The sequence below is a fragment of the Mchenga conophoros genome, linkage group LG2, assembly GCF_057382185.1.
Source record: "Mchenga conophoros isolate Kocher_MC1m ecotype Shallow Benthic linkage group LG2, M_conophoros_male_GT1.1, whole genome shotgun sequence".
Lineage (NCBI taxonomy): Eukaryota > Metazoa > Chordata > Actinopteri > Cichliformes > Cichlidae > Mchenga > Mchenga conophoros.
The window spans coordinates 5,546,714-5,567,596 of NC_140527.1; the positions used below are offsets into that span (position 1 = coordinate 5,546,714).

General features: G+C 38.7%; 1 protein-coding gene across 1 annotated transcript; it reads right to left on the reverse strand.

Moving 5' to 3' along the window:
* Nucleotides 1–772: 772 nt before the first annotated feature.
* Nucleotides 773–20,586, reverse strand: gpm6aa (glycoprotein M6Aa). The gene is made up of 7 exons (XM_085284168.1): nucleotides 20,189–20,586; nucleotides 9,999–10,191; nucleotides 9,525–9,681; nucleotides 8,373–8,526; nucleotides 4,515–4,591; nucleotides 3,785–3,850; nucleotides 773–2,770 (listed from the first exon to the last, which is right to left on the reverse strand). The coding sequence occupies exons 1-7, from the start codon at nucleotides 20,223–20,225 to the stop codon at nucleotides 2,618–2,620; spliced, it is 837 nt and encodes a 278-aa protein (XP_085140294.1). The 5' UTR covers nucleotides 20,226–20,586; the 3' UTR covers nucleotides 773–2,617.
* Nucleotides 20,587–20,883: the final 297 nt, after the last annotated feature.

Genomic DNA, 20,883 nt, shown 5'->3' on the forward strand with positions numbered 1-20,883 from the left:
GAAGATGTGCCAGATAAATCTCTCAGGTCGTGTGTCAAGTCTTTGCTGGATTGTTTCCAATTTCTGAAGGACATGATTTTCGCATTCTGTTCATTATGCTGTAGGTGTGCCACTTTTTCTTTTGTCCTACATTTTTCTGGTTTTATCACATTCCTTTAAGGACTCTCTGCCCCCCATGCCAAGGTATGATACGTTTTTGATTAAAAGATTTGGGGTAATAGCTCTTTAAGAATCACCTTGTCAGTGCAAAAATACAATTTTACACTTGTCAAACTTTGTTGTCTTTGGTATTTTTGTAGATTAACCTAAAGAAATGAAACAAATTATGTTTCTGCTAGTAACCAAGTGTTTAAAGATTCAATTTAAAATTAGTTCTTTCCTACATTGTCTGTTATGTGTAAACAAAACACCAGTACGTCCTCTGAGTTAGGTGTCTTTTTTATGCTAGTATGATTCCATGGTCAGTGTTTAGTAGCTTAACAATCCGTTTAGGTTGTTATTCATTTTTTATTTGAAGTGATTAAGAATAAAGCATGACATCTAGTGGTATAATGTAATTGCTGAGTTGATTTTCTTCTTACCTTTATTAGTGTTCTTTACTCTTTGATCATTTTAGTTAATCTGTCTATAAATGAATCCTCTTGGCTGCACTTACAGATTCACTGTAAAGCTAAGAGTTTATATTTTTGTCTCATATTGTAACTCTTTAAAATCCTGTGCTACTACCTGTATAGTTGGTTCATATCAAAACAAACTGGACACAAGAAACCAATGGTATTTATTAACAAGTACACAAGTGAATTTTATTTATGCAAGCAAATTTGATCATACAGGTCAAATAAGCCACTTCAAGCTGTTGGCACATGAATATACAAAACAGATTAGATTTAAAGCCTGCTACTAAGCATCTGTAGTGAAAGTACAAAAGACTAATACGAGGAGAAAGCTGAAAGCGTTTTTTCAGATCATTACAGAGTATGCAATGTTGGTACAAGTATTAGCTTTAAGACATGGTTTAAACCTCATCACAAACTAAATAGACACAACTCAAAGACTACAGTCGCTAATATTAGGAGCATAACGCAGTAAGCGTGGGAGGTTTAGTACTGCACATATAAACAAAAGGTTTATCCAGCAAGACAGTCAATAGTGTAAAAATAAAGAGGTGAAATAAAGTAACTTATGAGTCAAAAAGACTATATTGATGCATGTCCATGCCACGAGAAACATCTAAATTCACAGTCTTTACTAACAGTACAGTTATCCAACTTTGAGTTGAACATCAATGCGCTTACATCTAGAGAGAGCACAGAAATGGTCAAAGAAGTGCATGAAACTAGCTTTGAGAAATACTGACAGAAAGAAAAAAATCGCCAGGCAATGAACTGACAGGCCACCTCTGTATGTGGATTTATAGGCAAGTTACAGTTACTGTAATGAACAAAATTACGGTGACGCACACTTTTCTCACATCTGAAAATTCCACCAAGGAGTGCCATTACACAGACAACTTCTTTTCAGGTTGGGGCTGATAGATGCAGGTAGGACTGATTTCTTCTTACTGTCACAAGAGATGTCTTTAAATGTCAGTGCTTAACATATAGGTATACTTATCAGTATATGTATCAGTATATACAGTGCAGAGTACTGCAAAGCAGGAGATTAGTATTTATAAAGTTCAACTTTAGAAATTAAAAAAGAGAATATGAAAGCATGTTTGCATGTGCATTTGTGCGAGTCCGAAAATATATCTAAATGGCAAATATATCATAAAATAACCCACAATTTATCTTCAATTCACTAATCCTATCTATCAAAGTCAGTATTTCCTGTTTAACAGGCTTGGCACATCTAGCAAATATTATTTTACTCTGATTTGGTATTTTTGCGTTGTCTTGCTATTTTTTTTAAAATTATGTTTCACATAGAAAAACAGATTAAATTGCTTTCATGTGAAAGTGGTTTTAATCCCTGGGAATACTGGTATGGCAAAGGCTTACAATGCTTCATAGTTGTATTGTGAAATTTAAAATATTTTTAAAACTAACCATCCACTCACATACAGTACACAGTTCTTGAACATGAAATCTTCAGACACACGACATGAGAAATGTGCTTGAAAACCCTTTGAAGCCCCTGTTGACCCCCTCAGGAAATCATTATAAAATAAATTATCCATGAAAGCAAAATGACACTTGGTATAAAATAAAGTTTAAGAAAAGTAAAACAATTGTACACTATTAAAAAAAAACATAAATACTACTGCTACTTCTGACTCTAAAAACTACACAAAAACTACTGTCAGCACTAAATAACTCTTATTCAACTTGTTCAATAACACAACTGCCAAAATGATAACACCATCCATGAGAGAGGTAAAGGGGCTTTTTTTTTTTTCATCTGAAATGCTGTTTGTGACTGGGGAGGTTTATGTGACGTTCCCCCACCCCGAGACCACATTTGTCATATGACGCACCAGTGACATCAGCAGTGGCGAGGGCCCTAGGCGCCATCCGCCCCCCCTCGGGAGGGGATGGTAGAGAGAGACAGATAGAAAGCAAGAAGAGAGAGAGAGTGAGAGAGGCCGGAGTGGCAGGGCCAGGCCTCACGCTGGTTTTTATGTGTAGGCGTTGAGACGCTCCTTGGAGCGAGTGGAATGGATGTCGTGAAGCTCCTGCTCCTCCTTTGACTTGATGTCTTCATACTTCTGCATCCGGCAGGCGTCCTTCACGTAGGCCCAGTTGGCAGATAGCACCATCAAGTAGTGGATCTGTAAGAAAATTATCATTCCCATTTAGCAAATCACACACGATGGGCTGTATTTCATAATCTAGGCATTATCATTATTGATTTCTTAAATGTATTCATTTTTAACACTGAATAGACTTTAAAAGCTGATCTGAACCCTTGGATTAAGGACAACAATCGTCCAGCAGGTGGCAGCATAATTCTAACTGTAGTGTTGGACTTGTGTTACCATGGCAGCAGTGGTTATAATGAATGTATTGTGGTTTAATGACTGAGACTGTTACACAGCTTTTCTTTTCACAGGGACTGACAGTTTTATATTTGCTTTGCAAATATGCAGTAGGACCATTTGACTGAGATTAAAATACAGAAGCTATACTACTACTACTAATAATAATAATTGTTATTATTATTGTTCATGTTGTTATTGCACGTGTTGTTTTTCTATTTCTTATGAACATTATTCATTAATTTATGTGATTTTTTTTACTTCAGTATTGAGGTGCACCAGTGCTTCTGTTGTTTTCCAGCTAAGTTTGGAGGGATTAATCACAGCAAAAAAACTGCGATGTGAGTAAACTAGTTCAGCCCACAATTTGCATCATCATCTCGAGTAGCAAACACTTTCTGTTTCTCAGAAAATGGCTCCTTGCAAATTGCTGATTACTGAGTGATGTTTGCAACAATCTCAGAGCCTTTCTTCTCCCTGTTTCCATGACAACGGCATGACATGCCTGGCTCCTCCGAAAGAGGGAGGAAGACAAACTGTCTTTTTCACTGCGCCAAAATGCCTTCTCTCCTATCTACAGCTATTCTCTCACAGGTAAATATAACAGAAGCTACTGATCCCGCTACAGCATTTCTTCTCACCTGCCTTCATTTTCAAAAATTGTCTTACCACTGCACAGTGTTTGCTGCAACAGCAGCAAAGCTTAATCTGATCTTCATGAAAAAAATACTGCATTACTTAAAATAAATGAATAAATAAAACTTAAACCGGTTTCAGTTTGTTTTCATTTTCTTATCGGTGGCTTACCATAGCAATAACAGCAGCTCCTGCTCCAGCAAGGGCGCAGATGAACAGGTGGAATGTCATGTCCAGCTGGATCAAAAACAAACCGCAGGACATATTAATCCTCAGGGGTTAGCAGATATATTTGGCAATCAAAATCCATTGACTCTATTCTTAGAATAAAATCCATAAATTCACATTTGATATCTGTGACACATTTACCATCAGTATGTAAATGCTCAAGTTTCTCATCAGAAAAATTGCAATTTCAGTGTTAAAAAATACTTTTGTCAACTGTCTAACATGTGAGTTTGGGGTCATAGTCTGAGTTTTCTGTCAAACTTTGACTATTAAGTCAAATAATTTGAATGGCGTTCATACCTTGCAATGCTGTCAGTTCAGGCATGCTGTCATACTGTCAGTTTTTGATTTTCCTGCTCCGTAGTATAGGTGCACTGTATTCTTTTGCCTTTGTGGTGTAGAATGTGTGAATCTGACAAATCTGACAATATTATTGCTGTAATGAGGAATAACTGGTGTTTTTTTGCAGTTGATGCAGGTTCTGTTAATTATTTTTCATTTAAAAGTAACATTTAGAAGAATACCTGCAAGGAATGCAACTGTTGGAAAAGCTATTCACAGTGATGTCTTCACTATATTAAGTAATGATTTGTCTTATGTTTGAAACCCATGTGTAATTCATTTTACAGCATGACAACATTAGACATTATTCAGTACTCAAAAGTTACCTTACCTCATTGGATTCACACATCCTGTAGAACTTCTCAGATCCAGTGCACATAGTTCTGGCCTCCGCAATTGGCACAATACCTGAAATTACATACATGTATCAGAGTATTATATTACATTTTTTTCTGTTCACATAGTCCCACAGGTGACATATACACTCACCTGTCACTTCATTAGTCGCACCTTGCTACTGTCGAATGGAGCCCATTTTAAGGCTGTTCATATAACGATATATATCGGATGACGATATATATCGGATGACGATATAAAAACGTCTATCGTTTCATTTTACGTTATCGTTTGTTTTGTGGTGTCGCAAAATAAACTGTTTACAGCAATACTTTTTCATCGTTTTGATGGTCACTGTAGTGGCTATATTCATTTCTTAAAGTTCTCTCTTTCTCTTATATTGTATATAACCACACTACAGATGGACAAGCTACTGTTTTATGCGTTGTCGTTAGGCAACAATGACAGTAGCGTGTCCGCTTGTTTATTTTCCACATAAACCTTTCACAATAAAGCTCAAGATCCTGTTGAGACTTTTCAAAATAAACTGAATTACGTGAAAGAGTATGCATATTGTTTATGGATGAGAAGCAAAAAAAAGCTGCCAGGTGCTAAAAAATAAACCTTAGACTCAAACGTTAGAACAGGCTTTTCCCTGCAGCACGCCGTGTAATAAATACTCACAAAGAAAACAGCGGCCGTTACAACTTATGTCTAAAAATGTATAGTTTCATGCATCGGTTAAAACACTTGACTCCAGGTACACGACGCCCAGCTGGAAACACTTCACACAAGTCGAGCTGCCCGAGATTCACAGAATTTACAGAAAATGTTACATTTTTGTGATTTATATCGTTATCGGACGATATAATTATTATATCGGGATATGAGATTTTGGTCATATCGCACAGCCCTAGCCCATTTTGCCTTCAGAACTGCTGTAATTTTTTCTAGTGCAGATTCAGCAAGGTACTGTAAATGTCCCTCAGTAATTTTGATCCATAGTTACATTAAAATAAATTATATTCCTAAAATGAAATTCCATTCTTAATTCATATGGGTTATTATAATGCTGGCCTACCCTCCGCATCTATAACAGCTTAAAATCTTCTGGGGAGGCTTTCTACAAGGCTTAGGAGTGTATTTATAGGAATTTTTGACCATCCTTCCAGAAGCGCATTTGTAAGGTCAACCACTGGACTTCTTAACTGATAGATCACAGTGTGTGAGAATAAACGGCTGTTTTTCCAAACAGCTGAACTCTTCCACTGGCTCACCACAAGGTTGTTGTCTCTCTCCTCTTTTGTATATTTTGTACACTAATGACTGTCGCAGCACACAGGCCAATAGGCATTTCATCAAATACGCAGATGACACAGTCATTGTAAGCCTCCTTCATGGTGAAGAGGATTCCCATGGGCCTGTTGTGGATGAGTTTGTTTCATGGTGTGATCAGTCCTTCTTAATGATTAACACCTTGAAAACCAAGGACATGGTTATAGATTTCAGGAAGTCATCCCCTCATCCTGCGCTTACAGTGGTAAATGGTGCAGCCATTGAAATGGTGGCTAGTTACAAGTACTTGGGGGTTGTTCTTGATAAGACCCTGTCCTTTGAGTCACATCTTGCTGCTACAGTGAAAAAGGCCCAACAAAGACTGTACTTTTTAAGGAGGTTGAGAGGTTTTAATGTTTCATCTGAAATGATGTCTCTCTTTTATAAAAGTTTTATTGAATCTGTTTTAACTTTCTGTATCATTTCTTGGTACGGTAGTATGTCCATGGATAATAAGACCAGACTTAACAATCTGGTTAAAGTGGCGGGCAAGATTTCAGGGAGGTCTCAGGTCCAGCTTGTGGACTTTTATAACAGGCAGGTGCTGAGGAAGGCAACTTCTGTCCTGTTGTGTTCAGATCATCCTCTCTTTAACAATTTTCAACTGCTTCCATCAGGTCGTCGTTATAAAATGACTGCAGTGAAGACAAAGCGACACAAATTGTCGTTTGTACCTAGTGCTATTATCTTAATTAACAACACTAAATTGTAAGTGTTGTTGCCATTGCACATTGCATTTTTTTCGATGGAAAATCTAGGTTGTTTTATCAGGCTTATATTATATTATAGTATTTTTTAATGAGTGTACGTAATGTGTTGGTTGTATGTTTGTTGTTTGTTTTGACATACTGCGAATCAATTTCCCATCAGGGACAATAAAGTTACCATTGACCATTGACTGATGCTGGATGAGAAAGCCTGGCTCATAATCTCCGCTCTTATTCATCCCAAAGGTGTTCTGTCTGTAAGGTCAGGACTAGGGGACAGTCAACTTCTTCCACACCAAACTTGCCTATCCATGTCTTTATTCCTCAAAATGATGCACAGTCATAAAGTAATGTTCTGCACATGCCATCCCAAAACTGTTCCCACAAAGTTGGGAGCATGAAATTGTCAAAAATTATATGGTATGCTAAAGCCCTAAGAGTTCTTTTCACTGGAACTAAGGAGCTGGGTCCAACTCCTGAAAAACAACCCTACACCATAACCCCCCCTCCAACAACTTTATACAGCACAATGCCATCATATAAGTACTGTTCTCTTGGCTACCACCCAGACTCGTCCAGCAGATTGCAAGATGGAAATTTGATTTATCACTCCAGAGAACATGGCTCCACTCAGTGGAGTACAGTGGCAGTGTGCTTTACACCACTGCATACTGTGCTTTACATTGGGTTTGGCGATTTAAGGCTTGGATCCAGCTGCTCGCCCATAGAAATATATTCCAGAAGGCTATCTGCCCACTGTTTTTGCATTAATCTGAAGTCCACATGAAGTTTGGAGGTCTGTAACGATTGGTTCTGCAGAAAATTGGTGAGCACTGTGCACTATGTGCGTCACAAGCCACTGCTCTGTGATTTTTCATGTGGCTGTGGCTAATTTGCTCTTGTTCCCAAACTCTTCCACTTTGTTGCACTACCACTAACAGTTGACTGTGGAATATTTAGTAGTGAGGAAATTTCCCGACTGGACTTGTTGCACAGGTGGCATCCTATCATGATACCAAACTGGAATTGACTGAGCTCCTGAGAGCACCCCATTCTTTCACAAATGTGAGGATGCAGAAATGCAAACATCAAGACTCATCAGACCACGCAATATTTTCCAAGCTTTTGTTGGCTATTTTTCTGAACTTATTGCACCCTCAGCTTCCTGTTTTTCACTGACAGGAGGAGCAGTCAGTGTGGTCTTCTGCTTCTGCAGCCTATCTGGTTCAAGGTTTGATGTGATGTGTGTTCAGAGTTGCTCTTCTGCATACCTTGGTTGTTACAAATGGTTATTTGAGTTACTGTTGCCTTCGTAGTAGCTTTAATCAGTCTGGCTATTTTCATCTCACCTCTGGCATCACCAAGGCATTTTCACTCAGAGAACTGCCTCTCACTGTATATTTCCACTTTTTTAAACCATTCTCTGTAAACCCTAGAAACAGCTGTGTGGAGAAATCCAAGTAGATAATCAGCCACAGGCGGTGGTTTAATGTGACCCAAGGCAAGATGTATCCGTGTTTTTATGTTCTTTATGCCAAATTTTCACATCTAGTGTGAATTTTTATATGGTGTTTATCATTTCCATACAGTCTCATTGTGCTATACTTAAAAAAAATAATATAATTTTTATTATTTAGCCATATCCTAAAGTGATGATTAATCCATTTAAAAGAAAACTATATGGAGGCTACAGTACAGGTAGTTGTTCTAAAAAGTAAAAAAGAAGTAGCAATTTAAATACAGCATAAATTTCTGTCACCGAGTTATTTCAAAAGGGGTGGACGGACGGACTGGAGAATATTCATGCTTACCATACTGGCGTGGGTCAAGGCATAGGGTGGCTCCCTCCAGGACAGTAGTATTTTGGCAAATATTCCAGATGTTGAAATATATGAAAACTGGAATGGAGGTAAATGCAGTCACTCCAAGCCAAGCCAGCATGAAGATGTATGTCAGCATGATGAACTGAAAGGGGAAACAGTACAGATGGATTACTGAAGTGGAACCGTATTTATTTGTAATATTAACACCTTCCAAGGCACTGTGGCTGGTGTAAAACTGATCATTTAGACGTTGACTCGTCTATGTCTAGATGTTGACGGCAAGGTCTTCTGAGATTAGTTTTTGTTGTAGTTAATATTTTTATATCCTCCAAGTTATTTTATAGGATTGCTGCATGCTCTTTTGTATGTTCTGGATGTGTGCTAATAATTTGTTTTGTTCTTGTTTCAGCAGTATTACCATATTGAACACTGATCAGAAATAAACCTTATAATGTCCTTTGCTGGTTGAGTACTGTAAGTACTACATAGGATATTAGCTTGTCAAGAAAAGTTAGTTAAAAGAACAAATCATTATCATTTTCGATTCTTCCTGTTAAATAAAAACAGCTTCAAGAGAAGCTAAAGAAAAGGTGATAAGATCAACTTTCCTCTGTGTAGACAGATTTCTTTAGCAGAGGAACTTGGGAAATCTAAGATTTTGATATATTGATTATGAGAAAGTACTATATATCAAACAGAAGAGATGAGCAGACATGTGAATGACCCCAGATTACATTAGGTTTGTATATCTCCCTTCAATGTCTTCTTTCCTTGGGGAAAAATGCAGTGCTATTTATACTTTCTTTTATAGGGGAAAATAAAGATAGTTGAGTTATAGTACTCGTAAAGGCTCTATTGTGGCTGACCCTTTTCAGCCTTTTCAAAATAGTGAAACCTCACCAAATACAGGGGTCAACTCTAAAAAAGAATCTATTACATATAGAGCTTGGGAGAGCACGAGTAGTGTCACATTGGCCACAAAAAAAAAAATGTCAGCTATTGAAATCTACTCAGCCTTCAAGGGAAAGTTCCTGGGAAATGACCTGACATTTACTAGGTGATTCCCGACAAGAGCAAAAGCTTATATAGAGTAATAGACATACATTTTATAGTTAGTATGAAGTAAAATAGTAGCCCTACCCAGGCACTGACACAACGTCCACATGTTGTGATCTTGAAGTCCCCGTACAGATCTTTAATGGCACCACTTGTGAAGAATCCCTCCACCATTAGCAGGATGCCATAGACGAAGAAAGCCGATGCAATGCCGTAAATCACATACTTAATAATGTCAATCCTGGAGAAGGAATACAGAACAACAGAAATGCAGTTTATAAAAATAAGAAGTTACCCTTTCTTTTTAAGATGTTAGCAAGAATTTTCATACAAAAATACTCACAGGAAAATTATATAGATAATTGCAGGTCATTACATTTGCCTGTTAAACAGAAGTAATCAACATATCTGTCTTAAATTGGCTACGCTTGTTGTGATTGTGCGGTGGATCTCTGGGATGTGTCAAAGCACATATAATTGTGTATTTTATACTGTGGAAGTATGCAAACTATGTTTTCTTGCTGATCAGCAGGGCTGTTTAGAATCTTTGTTACTTACATTGTAAAGACATCCAGTGAATCCACAGGGCTCCTCACAACCTCAAAGTAGTCCTGGAGGATGGTGACAGTGCCAGTCAGGGCTTCATGTCCACAGCCACAGAAGAGGGCCACACCAGCATACAGCAAGATGGTGGCTATGAGGGATGGGTATGGAATCCCACCCAGGCATTTGATGCAGCATTCAAGGCATCCTAAAGCGGAGAACGAGATTAGCCAACAAAGACTGTTAAAATTCTGAGAGAAAAAACACCAGACGTGGCACAAAGTAACAGAGACGTTTTTGCTGCATTTGCTGCATTTTAAATTATTTATCAATACATTAGCATTGAGCAAATGCATCTGCATGCACTGTATTTCCATTTCCATTTAATATTTTCCAGCAATTAAACCAGCTGGGAGGCAGCTATGCATGTAACACTGCAAGCTAGTTTGACTGCAGTACTCCTTTCCCTTATGTTAAAAAAACAACAACAAAACCCTTTCAAACAACTGTGTTATTCGTTCTGTCAGCTCTATAGCCCTACGGATAATGCTGACATTTTATTCAGCAATATAAACTCAGCCTTAGTTTCACATAGTAACTATGACCTTTAACCCCATTCTACTTTCCTCAGCTTCCTGTGCCAGGGGGTTCTTAAGGTGACAAATCACTGCTCAGGTTCATCTTCAATCTCCTGTGACACAGACTGCTCACAAAGAAGCCACGTCTGTAAATATTGTACCCAGGGTTGCCTTTATGAATTGCTTTGATTTATGAGTCTCCATCTCGTGTGTGTGTTTTGTGCTACTGAGTCAGTCATTTCCCAGTAACTACAACAGAGGTACAGAGGTATTTCCTGTGTAAGTGCGAAACAAATCCAGTATTGCAGTGTTTTGCTGTATATTATCCAGACAGATACATTTTTCACAAAGCCAGACTAGTCTGAAACAGCTAGACCTGTATTAAAATCGGAGAGCTGCTTCATAAGTATCCTAAATGATTAAAGTTGAAGTCAGTATACAAATGTGGTATATGTGCTTTTATGACCAGCACGGCGTTACTCTTGATCAGATGTAAGATGATCATGGCCCATGATTAAATTCATCTGCATTGGTTTTGCTGTGCTCATTCAGAAGAGATGCAGTGACTCTGTTGTCAGTTGCAAAGATGATAAGATTTCAGGATGTTTTCAGCTCCATTCTTTTAAAGGTTGTCTAGTCATCTTCACTTTTGTTTCAAAGCAGCAGTCAGCCCAATATTCCTCCTCCTCAACTCTCTTCGTGTGACTCTGATCCAGACATGAGTGGAATACCAAGTAGCTGGTCCGCCCGCTGGGCTGTGCTGAGCACTCAAACGCTTGGTGCAGTTACAACCTTCACCCAGGGTTTCCTAGATTATCTACCTCCTTACTGATGTTATCCACTGCTAGACTGTGGAATGTCTATTCAGCTTATGTGCTATATTTTAAACATGTTTCTGTCCATATCCGTGTTTGCTGAATGTTGTATCCTAAAACAATCCATGCAGCTTTTCACACGTCACACTACACAGTCCAAACAACTCTGCTGTGCCTGTTAATAAGCTTCTGATTTTAGTCTCTGTTTAAGTATTCTCAGCTCATACAGTGTATGCTTAGATCTAAGCTTTAAAGATGAGGTACACATATATATTGTCTTCCAAGCCTTTTGTTGTTTAGAGGAAAGATTATAGTATGTATTATATCTCAAACTGGTGATTCCCCCATTGAATAGAGGGACTGCAGTGCCATTTGTCTGCCTTTATCATCACTGCCTTAGTAATTCTCCAACATTCCCACTGATTCACCTAGGAAGAGACATCAAATTCAGGGAATACTTCACCTTTAGTGCCTCTTGGTAACTATCAGGTACTTACAATGCCACGTGACATGCACTCCTAGGTGTTTTCACGCTAATTCACACCTTCTGTCATGTGACTCTGAGAACCTGCAGTAGATTTAAATGGCCTGGACTCCCTCTGGATCCAAGCCTTAAACAGATGCTGCTTAAATTCTGCCGTTTTAGTTCATTTCAGGAATACTTTGAGGGAAGCTCCCATAGTGGAGGTGTTGGTTTAGTCATTGTAATCAAAAATGAATTTATATAAATCACTTTGTATAGTCTCACTTTGAGTAGAGCTGTTTTTATTTGGAAACCTGCATCCTAATACAATAATGAAAAAAAGCACAGTTTTAAAGAACTCAATTCAGTCCTGTGGAAAACTAAGTACACCCTATGAGTCAACAGTTTGTAGAATCAGTTTGTAATTCTTTTCTGCAGGGCTTTATCAGTTTGTGACATTGTTGTGGAGGAACATTGGAACAAAGTCCAAAGTTCATGTTGCAAAATTGCCTTAGTTCATTGAGGTTTGTGGGCATTTGTATATTCTCAGCACTCTTCCCACCACAGAATTTCAATCAGTTGACTTTGACTCAGCTGATGCGACACTTTGATTCTTTTCACAAGTCCACGAGTTCAAGGTCACGATCAACTTAGTAACTGCAAGATCCACAGGAACTGTGTTTGACAGTTGCTTGTGCTGATGGTGCGATTGATTTTTGCCAAATGTGACGATAGTCAAACATCTCCACTTTGGTTTTGACTGTGCAAAGTACTTTCCAGAAGTCCTGAGGGTTGTTCAAATGCAACCCTTCCAATCACGCCACATTTAATTCCTATGGAAGCAGTAAGAGTGTGGTTAGTTTTGCATAAAACTATGCAAAGTTATGTGTAAGCATGTGTTTTTAACACGATTCCATTCTGCAGCTACAATATTTTGGATAGCAAATTTTTCTGTTATCATTATTTAAAGGTGTCAGCTTGTCTTTTTCTGGCAACTTATGCATGAAAAAGTCTCCAGATGCACCAGTGCCAAGGTTCTGAGACCAACCAAATACATGTTAACACACAATCCTGATAACTTTGCAGTATAATGTCTGGAATGCCTTAGAAATCAAGGATCTGTTACATAAACTGGACTTTATCAGATTCACTCATTCATTTCCCAAGGTCTCGTGAATGTAGCTATTTTTGTTCTTTGCTTGAGTACCCTCTGTCTGTCTGTCACTACCTCTTACCCCAGATTCATTATGTTGAGTTGCCTTATCACTTCAGGAAACAGGCACTGACAGAATTTATTGATGTAGCTGTGATTACTGACAAGATGAGAGTGAGGCAGAGAGTTCAGAAACACTTATCCTCTTGGCCACAGTGCCCATTTATGAGCCAGAGTAAGAGTCAACTGTTGAGTCAAGTACTACAAACACGTGGATTTGTATGTAGTACTGATGGGATACAAATTACTGCAATGTTCCCAGTTAATTTTTTATTTATTTCCAAACTATGTCGCTTGTATGGAAAAATAAGTTTTTTCAGCCATCAGAAATAGATAGAATAGATATAAAACATTTTCTCTTGCATTTTGAATCTTAAACACAGGAACGCAGCGGCCTTTGAGATATGCTGGTGCTGATTTTGTGCAGTAATTGAGCGGAGCCTGTATTTAACATGAAGAGAGACAAGCGGTAATATCAATGATTTAAGTGATGGCTTCAATCAAGGCTTATTTCCTTGCTTTTCTGCACACAGCATAAAGCAGCTGCAAATTTACACGGACTACTTTTCCACCAAGCAGTAAACAGAATTGGCTACTAGTATGTTTGTACATTGTATTGTAAATGTAACTACAGAGTACAACACAGATAATATTTGTCTATATGTGACTTGACTTAAAGAGTTTCCATGGAAACAGTTGAAGATGAAGTTAGAAGGCAGGATAAAAGCATTACCGAGTGGACGTAACAGACTAATGTTTTATTGATCGTCTGCTCTTAATTCTGTGGAAGGGAAACTCATCACACCCAGTAAAGAGAGGTGTGTTAGAAAAGGACCAGATTCAGTGATAAAGTTGTAAATGTAGGTTAAAACGTAAAAACTAACAAGGCTTCCATCTTTGTCTGAGAGAAAAAATGTACTCACGTGAGTAGAAACAGCTGAATTTACAACGTAATGTCTTCTTAGCCTAGCTGCCCTTCTTCACATTTACTATGTTCCTTCCTGTTTTTGAAACTGCAGTGATAAAAGATCACCAGCAATGGGTTTATGATCTCATATGTTATCTGTCTTCCTCACCCCATTAAAAAATACCAGTGCATGCTATCATTTGCTCTCTGTAAACCTTCATTGATCCTAAATGAATTTGAGACTCTGAGTGGGTGAAAAATGGCAAACGGACGATTCTAAGAGTTAGAGGATGCTTGATCAATAATTTAGAAGTGGCACAGTGCGGAGGCACACAAGTCTCCCACATTCATTTTTCATGCTTTCTGCTTAGCCCCACATCACCTGTGATAAAAATAAAAGATGGCCTGCTTTAGGGGTCATGGGTATTTGAATGGCTGTGTCGTATAGGAAACAATGACTGTCAAGTTTGGTGCAACCAAGCAGATTTAAAATGGACTAGAATTGCAGTGACAAGGACCATCTGTGTACTTGAATGAATATATGTGATGTTTTTGTTTTGCCTTATTTTGAACTGGAGTACACCCCCAAATGTTTGAGGTAAGCTTAGTCTACAAAACATCTTTTACTCAGAATAACCTATTTTCCAATCAGTAAAAAGCATTTAAGGATTTTCTTGCCTCAGCGTGTTGATTAAATACAAATTTCATTGGTGCAAATCTTAACTCTAGCAAAACCAGGATTAATGCTATTCAGTTTTGAACAAAGAGACAGATTTAGAAGATGGCACTGTTTTAAATATTTTATTTTCCTAGAACAAAGCCACATGTTTTTTTCAAGGGAGGAAAGGGAGGGGGTGAAATTGAGGCCTGTGAGAGCCCAAACACCGCGGCCCAATCAACAGAAGGCGTCTCCCTAATACAAAGAGAAAGGATGACCCCCTCCCAGGGCCTCTCCCACCTCCCACTTCTCCTCCATCTGTCAGTGCCATAGCTGACAGGCAAAAGGGATACACACATACACACATTCTCTCTGACCTAGTCAACTTTTGCATGAGGGATGAGATAATGTTGTCCATATCAGATCAGTGCAGGGTTAATTTATGGAGTAACGGGGTGGATGATGAATTGGATGAATTCTGCGAATTACAGTGTTGTGATGTTTCTCAGACATTTCCACATTATGAAATTTGCTTAGTTCATCCATAGGTCAGTATTTGACGTGTAGTGGTCCTGTTAAACTGGAAAAATAATTTCTATTTAAGGCTAGATTACCTTTAAGACATTTTTTCGCTATTGACACAAATATTTCTTAACCAAAATAGTTCCATACCTAGTGAAATATCAGACATAAAAGTAATATTGGGCAGATTCCAAATACTTGCTTTCAAAGATGATTTTTACTCAAATGTGTGTTTATGCAACCCTGAATTGGATGAGTGGAAGAAAATTAATGGATAGATGGATGGTTGCTTATGTTGGTTCATTCCTAATTAAAAAGGATTTCTTCCTTTTGAAGTCATATAGAGATATGAGGCTTTGCTTTTGATGCAGTTTTAGCATCTGAGAAAATAAATGGCATGCTGCATTAGAGTATTAAATGAACAAAATTCATTAAAGATGATGACAGAAAAAGGAAAGACAATCTAATTCTGTGTCTGTGCATTCATTTCTAACACGAGAGATCCAATAAGAGAGATCAATTTTCCCACATACAGCTAGCATTTATTAGGGGTTTTGTGTGGGGACGGGGTGGTGGTGAGCCTGGTCAGACAGAGAGAGAAGAGAGAGCGAGATCTCAGTGGGGGGATGGTGTGCCTGTGTCAGCCTGAGTGTAATGGGCGTGCATGCGTCTCGTTGCTTTCCTTGTTCCTTTAATGCACCCCACCCCCCTTCCCCTGCAGTGAGCAGGTTTTTTTTCAGCTCCTGTGTGCCCCCATCTCCTCTGCGCATGTTTAATCAACCAGCATGGTTGCCATAACAACCACAGCGCAAAATCTGAGAATAGACCGGGTACTTGAGAGCCGTGACCCACTTACTGTATGTCAACAAATTCAGTGGGACAATAGTGAACGAGACACATTACACATAAAACCCCTTCAGGGCTAAAAGGTTGTTCCACACCAGGCCTGAAAGCTCAGCTACTGATTTCCTCTCTTCCTTTTTCACAGAGAGATGGAAGAGTCTAAACAGGACTGCGTGACTGTAGACATGTCTTTTGTCTAAGCCAAGTTCACTCCAGGAACTAGGGGGCAAAAGTCAAAAACACAGCAAAAGAAACAAGGTTTTTGACTTTAGGTTTATGCATTTTAACCATGCAGGTATTTCCATTTCACAGGGTGGAATGAGTTTAATTTTCCTGATTGCCAACCTTATAAGCAGCCAAAACCAAAGAATGCAGGGATTTGAAGCACAGCTCCAAAACAATAGACCATAATGAGAGCATGTCTGCAGAGTCCAACAACAGTGGAGTACTTCATACTGCATATTAGTACTTCAATTTTTACTCAATAACAGTTTCCCGACACACTTTACCCTGAATGACCGAAATTTTAAGTAACATTTAAATTACATAAGCTAACACAACTCACAAGACACAATCATGTTGAGTGACAACAATATCATATTATCATTTTAAGATATTATCATTACAGTGAGCTAGTGTTTATCATCAATCTCAATGCAAGTAATTTTCAACACCTCTTTCCCTATGCCTATATCTATACCATTGTGTCATTGCTCAAAACAATAAGAGACCCCACATAAGGTTTTTAGCTGCTCCAGAAATAATTACTAGAACAATTGGTGGAACTCTCTTGACCTGGGCTGGGGCAGGCTTCAAAACAATAAGGGGCAGTAGAGGAGGACATAGGAGCTCTTAGATAGGCTGCTACTTATACATGAAGTAATATATTCATGAATGTGCTGCAAGTGAATAATATCTTCTAAATAATTTATTTCTTATCATATTTGGTAAAAATAAACAAGAAAACCCAAACAAATGTGGTTTTTATGTAGTGGAAAACCATTTGTCTGACCACAGCAACTATGTTCAAAGCAGCATCTCCTTGCCTTTAGCTTAATGCCGATTTGGCATTTATCAAGTCAACTGCAAATTCAAAGTGCATGAAACTCGGTGAACCTTTAAAACTACAACACAATTTTTCCATTGTGTATTACGGTCACACGATGTTACTGACATGATTGTAGACGGACAAAAATGAGATGCTCAACATGCAACCACATGCTAATCAAACAGAAGGACAAACGCTACCTTGCAGAGTAGATTCTTGGCTCAGGAAATGCTAACAGGTGTGCCTTTCTCAGTTTTTCCATTCAGCAACAGTTAGTACATCAAGTGTAAATGACCTGCAGAATCATGTTTGGTTTATTTATCCACAGTATTGCCCACCATATGGTCATTTCCAGAACTTTTAGCATATTTAGCCGTGTGTTCCTACTGGTCTAAACCTGCTTTTTCAACAGAAGGGCGCTGGACTGCTCCCTGCTGCTAATGGCCACTTTGGTACATAGAGTGCGCTCATACATTTGGCTAGCAGCTGAAGTGAACAGTGCCCACCTGGTGCATCTGACTCATAATCTGAGATTTGCAACCTCAGAAGAGGAAGACAGAAGGGCATTAGGATGCTGTGAGTGCACTCAGTGACACCTGCACCCCTTTGAGCTGGAAGTACCAATTTATCTACAGTCCGTTTGCTAGCTTGGATGATGTCTTCATCAGCAAAATGATAAAGAATTGTGCTTTAATATACATATGTAAACGATGATAAAATGCACATCACCAACTGTGGGGGCTCTGCTTCTACATCAGCGTTACGCAAAATGAGAAGCTTTTAAAATGTTGGTGTTTCTAGATGTCCAGTCTTACCAATTTCTGCACATTTATTGGGTAGAAGCTTGCTGTAGACAGAGGCCTGTCAAGTTATTATGTTTTCCTTAACAGTGTAAACTGTATGTATTTAATCTTTTCTATGATTTATCCCACTTTTTGCAATTAAGGTTAGATTGTGAGTTTTTGGTCAAAACTGATCAATGATTATTACAAACTATTACATATTTCTCCAGAAAAATCAAAGTGACATGGGCGAAAACATGACCATCATCAGAGGAGTCATTGCAATTATCTTTTGTCTTCACAAACTATAGAGGGGCTGTCAAATCAATAATTTAATAAACGATACAATAATTTAGGTAACCAACATATGTAAATTGCGTTGCATAATACTTGGTCTCCAGAACCACCATCTTGGCGCATGGTGATAAACGTGACTTGAAATACTTAAAATAGTGACACTATTGATTTTTCATTCAAAAGGAAAGTCTAAGCTATAACCTTTCAAACACAATACTAACTAACAGGACCAGGGTGTATTTTCTTGTGTTATTTGTTTTTTAATGGTTAAATAATAATAGCCTATGATTTACGAAAAAGGCTGTATGTTTCGACATCGAGCCACTCAGGATCCCAGGCAGTGTCTTTTTATGCACAAATTTCTATGATTTCTGCTACACATGGTCTACAGAATAATTGTTCAGTTTTGTCATTGGAAGGTACAACATGGAAATTATTCCAACAACCAAACTGCCTGATGATATGCTGGAGAAGCTGCGCAATCTTAACTACTGTGGAAACCAGTTCAGTAGTTCTCAGTGTTGTCTAGAGCGGACTTATGATAGAAGGCGTCGGGCTAAAAACAAACATTAGCTGGTTAGCTGGTTGGTGTGTATTGGTCACTTTCCAAGAGCTTCAGCCTTTAGTTTACTGTATAAAACAACACACGGCTTATTTCCTCATATTCACGTGATGATTTTAGTTTTTTTTCAAGTTCAAGGGGAAAAATCAAATGCTTGCTTGTGTTGACACATGGGCAGTGATTCATAAAAGCACCCTAGTGTGAGAAGCAGGTTGCATATGTCAAAGCAGAGCCTCTGCTGTAACAGGTTATTAACAGTCAATTTGGTTTTAATAAGCTTTTGTTCAAGAAAAATGAGCTTGCAGAGCTTGCTTTATATGAGTACGTGCTAAATAATTACATTAATATTCTGCCCAAATTAATGGATCTGACAGATGGCTTTATTATCGAACTGTCATCCAAAAATTGCCCATAGGGACGCCACTAAAGGTTGTTTGATCAAAATCTATAGGTTTTCTAGAACTTCTCCTACTACGCTTCTTAGTCAAGCAGTTTGATTAAGCTCACTATATTCTCCCAAGCTTTTCATTTTCTTTTTCACTCTGTGCTGCAATCATTTCTGACTCTACATATGCGCCTCTTCTTGTCTCTCTTCCTCCCACATTCTTAGACACAGCAAACTATTCCTGTGCTTCTGAAATGTCATCAACAGGAGTGGGTGAAGAGGGAGTAGATAATGACTTTGCCAGCGCCATGGCAACTGTTTCAGTTCGTGTGTGTGCCTGTAAGTAGTGCTAAGTTGCAGGGAAGAGCGACAGGAGGCAACACAAACATATGCCTGACACAATAAATCTGAGAGAGAAGGAGGCAAGGGAGGTGAAATAAAAACGTGTTTTCTACATGAGAACAGCATCCTCTTTACCTTTGGTATTGTGTCATTCTTTAACAAAAAATATCTTTTTCCAATCCACTGATGAGAAAATACACTTGCTTTATACTGTTGCAACCATATACTGAATCATTCATGCAGAGAAACAAGATGCGGAGGTGTGAAGTATAAATAGCAATTCAGCTCTGCACAAAGCATACACTGCCCCTCCTAAGTGAATGAAAAAAGAACCCCTAAAAACTCCTCCTGCAACAAATGCACAGTGAATATTGCAAAGCACTGCTGCATCATACAGCACCTCGGTTTTTCCGACACAAAGGACAGAACCTGAAAGCTGCTGGTTTAAAGACTAGTAATAATGGTAGTTCAGTTTGGTTCCATGCTCTTCGTGTTTCTCTCTGTCATCACGACAAGCATGAAAGACACATCAAGCAAACAAAGGCAGTCCAGCCCTTGCTGTAGCAGTTCACACCCCTGTGACTACCCAGACAGCACATACAGACGTGCACTTTTCAGTGGAGTGCTGATACTCAGTGGACAAAAGAATTCCCACAAACAGATGCTCTTTTATTCAAAGAGGGTATGGCTTACATTTGTGCAGTTGTCTCTGCAAAGACACTACTGACACTGACAAAAGCAAACATACATAAATGAATTCATCAGAACATGCAAAGATTTACTTTCTTACCTTTCTGGGTCTGCCCCTCATCCATGTCTTCTTCCATTTTGCTTTTTCTTCTTTTTTAAGTAGCTATCGATTAGTAAATAAATGTCCTGTGTAGGTTTAAGATCGTATTTATTTAAGGAGTAATCCACACATCAGTTCCCCTTTCTTTCTCTATACTCACTTTCTCTCTCTCTCTCTTTCTCTCTCTCTCTCTCTGAACACTTAGATTGGCTGTCAGGTGTGGTTTCTGTCAAGTGACTGGGCGATGCAAAGGATCACTTAGCCTTTGTGGTACTGTCCATTGCAAACCGCTGTGGCAAGTGCAGAACGCCTCCTTGGTCCCTGGTGGAGGAGGAGGAGGAGGAGGAGAGGAGTAGCAGGGCTGGCTTGAGCTGAGGGTGGTCTCTGTGGTTTGAAGGAAAGCGCATGTGTGACAAAGAGCCATGCATTTGAAAAAGGGAGGTGTGTGGAAAATGTTGGATTAAAACACTAAAAGCAGCAACGGTGGTAGAACCTAAGCCAGAATCAAGATCTTTTCACTGTGTTGTCTAGACAGTTGTGTTCATGAGTGTTGGTGACTATTCCTTGTCTCACCCTCCCTAAACAACACCCCCTCTCAGACAGAATGGTTAAGCCCATCACCCACCAACCCCCCTTCCCATGCGAGGCTGCGGCTGCTCTATATTAGCACAACCTCTCATTAAATAAGTGAGGGG

Coding starts and splice junctions, on each gene's coding strand:
- gpm6aa (XM_085284168.1), bottom strand. CDS start 20,225: ATGGAAGAAGACATGGATGAGGGGCAGACCCAGAAAG. Junction 8,527..9,524: donor GACGTTGTGTCAGTGCCTGG/GTAGGGCTACTA, acceptor TTCCCCTTTCAG/TTCATCATGCTGACATACAT. Junction 3,851..4,514: donor GGATGTGTGAATCCAATGAG/GTAAGGTAACTT, acceptor TTTTTGATCCAG/CTGGACATGACATTCCACCT.